Below are 3,189 nucleotides of genomic sequence, written 5' to 3' on the forward strand. Positions count from 1 at the left end.
TCACTCAGGATGATCTTTTCTAGTTCCATCCATTTGCTTGCAAATTTCATGATTTCCTTGTTTTTAATTGCTGAGTAGTATTCCACTGTGTAATTTTACCACAATTTCTGTATCCATTCCTCTGTTGAGGAATATTTAGGTTGTTTCCAGATTCTGCCTATTATAAATAAAGCTGATATGAACATAGTTGAGAAAATGTCCTTCTTGTATGGTTGAGCATCTTTCAGATATGTGTCCAGGAGTGGTATAGCTGAATCTTGAGGTAGCACTATTTCCAGTTTTCTGAGAAAGTACCAGATTGATTCCCAAAGAGGTTGTACAAGGTTACACTCCCACTAACAATGGAAAAGGATTCTCCTTTCTCCACTTCCTCTCCAACATGTGTTGTCACTTGAGTTTTTGATCTTAGTCATTCTGATGGGTGTAAGGTGAAATCTGAGGGTTGTTTTGATTTGCATTTCTTGGATGACTAATGACGTTGAGCATTTCTTTAAGTGTTTCTCTGTCATTCAATATTCCTCTGTCGAGAATTCTCTGTTTAGCTCTGTACCCCATTTTTAATTGAATTACTTGGTTTGTTGGTGTTTACCTTCTTAAGTTCTTTATATATTCTACATATTAGCCCTCTTTCAGATGTAGCATTGGTGAAGATCTTTCCCAGTCTGTAGGCTGTCATTTTGTTATGATGACAATGGCCTTTGCTTTACAGAAGATTTTCAGTTTCATGAGTAGCTCTTTATTTTTTGCCCCACATACTTAAGAAATAATCTGAAAAATCACTGTATTTACTATATGAGTGACTTAAATAATAATTATTAGAGAATTAAAGGAAGTTACTATATGATGATACATTCTTATGTTCACAAAACTGAGAAATTACATGCAGCCTTTCTTTCTTAAAAGCAGTAAAACTTCATTCATTTTAAAATATCTATGATTATATTGTTTAAAGTCTGATCTTTTACAGTCGATAAATAAAGTGCTTTTGAGAGTGCTTTGTTGAACATCTACATATACTTATTTTAACTCTTGTGACATATATGCCAAATCGCCTTTAAAATTTTAAAGCAATATAGATAGTGAGGTTTGGATACGGGTCTGTGCGTGTGTGTGTTTGTGTGTTCACATGTGAATCTGTGAGATGGATATTATGTGTGTCAGAGAGAATGAAGAAAGAAGAGAGTAGGCAAACCTTTGCTATCATACAAGAAATGGCTACAGAGACTTCAGTCCCTATGTCATTATCAATTTTGCACCATACAAGCCACAAAATAATCCCATGTACAATCATAAATCCTCATTTTTCAAAGAAGAGAGGGCATACATTCATGCTTCTGACTAACAAAAATTTAGTGTATTCATTCAGCTTCCAGTTTCAGTGATATTCACACCTAGAACTTAAAATTCTGAGGTATATCCTTTGCTGTGTAATTTTGTCATAAACACTGTAGGCTGTGATTCCTATTATCCTCAGTTCTAGAATCTAGGTGCCAATGTGATTGGAAATATAAATTTTTATTAATTAAATTTCTTATTGGATAATATCACACCTGTGTATGATGTAGCCTGATTATGTTCACTCCTTTTGTTTTCCTTATCCCTCACCCACCCCTGCCACTCTATCTTAATCACTACAATGTCATTTCCACAGTCTTTTTGCTCATTTTAGAATCACAGTGGAGCATCTAGAATGATGGAATGGGATCCTTTGTATAAAGAGGTGAAGAAAGGATGCTAGCCTTGGAAGTTACCTTCTGGGTGAGAACTTGAAGGACACCACCTGCAATTGCCCTGGGAGTTACTTCCCGGGGGAGATTTTTAGGGAACATCATCTGCAGTTAAGAACCTAAGTGAAGAAAACATACCTCATTAGCAGGAAAGGCAACTCTGCTCAGAACATCTTTCTGTAAATAGCAGTATCTTTTCTCTCTTCTATTCCCGTGATTTAAATTGCTTTAACCCAAACACAGAATAAACTTTACCAAGAATTTCTTTCCACAAACTCCTAGGAAAAGATTCTTTCAAAAATATGACAAACCAGACTATGGTGACAGAATTCACCTTGCTGGGTATCCCTGAGACAGGAGGCCTGGAGAATGTCCTGCTCTTTCTGTTCTCAACATTGTATGCCTGTGCCCTCCTGGGAAACCTGCTCATTCTTATTGCAGTCACTTCCTCCCCAAGACTCCAGACTCCCATGTACTTTTTCTTGGGCAACCTCTCCATCTTTGACTTGGGTTTCTGTTCCACAACAGCTCCCAAGATGTTGTCTTATCTTTCAGGACAGGGTGGAGGGATCTCTTTCCGGGGCTGTGTTGTACAACACTTCTTCTATCATTGTCTAGGTTGCACATTGTGCTTTCTGTACACAGTGATGGCCTATGACCGCTTTGTCGCCATATGCTTCCCTCTGAGATACACAGTCATCATGAACCACAAACTGTGCTGTGCCTTGGCCACAGGGACCTGGATGAGTGGCTGTGTGCATGCCACTATCCTAACTGCCCTCACTTTCCAGTTGCCCTACTGTGGCCCCAATGAAGTGGGTTATTACTTCTGTGACATGCCTGCAGTGTTACTTCTGGCCTGTGGGGACTCCTCTGCAGCACAGAGAGTAGGCTTCACAAATGTTGGCCTTTTATCTCTCATTTGTTTCTTTTTAATCGTTGTGTCCTACACTCGGATTGGGATCTCCATCTTAAAAATCCGTTCAACCAAAGGCAGGCAGAGAGCATTCTCTACCTGCAGTGCCCACCTCACATCCATCATCTGTGTTTACGGACCTATCATCATCATTTATCTACAGCCCAGTCCCAGCCCACTGTTCAGTGCAATTATTCAGATTTTGAACAATCTTGTGACACCAACACTCAACCCATTGATCTACAGCCTGAGAAATAAGGATGTGAAAATAGCCTTGAGGCATGTGTTTCTTAAGAGATGTCTCAGTCTGGAAAGTAAATGAAAAGATCTAAATATTTCCTGAGCAATATCTAATTCACCATTGAAAAGGACGGATTTGCATCTACAACTTATTTCATGACATCTACAACTTTCAAGGCATAGTAAAAGGAAATTTACATTACATCAATTTACCACTTCCTTCATTGTTTGAAGATACGTATTTATTTTACATTCCCTTATGTTTTATAATGAAATTTGAGTGATAAAATCTCTTAGCAAATGTGT

General features: G+C 38.2%; 1 protein-coding gene across 1 annotated transcript; it reads left to right on the forward strand.

Moving 5' to 3' along the window:
* The first annotated feature begins 2,029 nt into the window (after positions 1–2,029).
* LOC129687718 (putative olfactory receptor 10D4) lies at positions 2,030–2,965 on the forward strand. The gene has a single exon (XM_055622272.1). It carries the CDS (start codon positions 2,030–2,032, stop codon positions 2,963–2,965), a length of 936 nt encoding a protein of 311 aa, XP_055478247.1.
* Positions 2,966–3,189: the final 224 nt, after the last annotated feature.

Source organism: Psammomys obesus, unplaced genomic scaffold, assembly GCF_907164565.1.
Source record: "Psammomys obesus unplaced genomic scaffold, mPsaObe1.curated_primary_1811, whole genome shotgun sequence".
NCBI classification, from domain to species: Eukaryota; Metazoa; Chordata; class Mammalia; order Rodentia; family Muridae; genus Psammomys; species Psammomys obesus.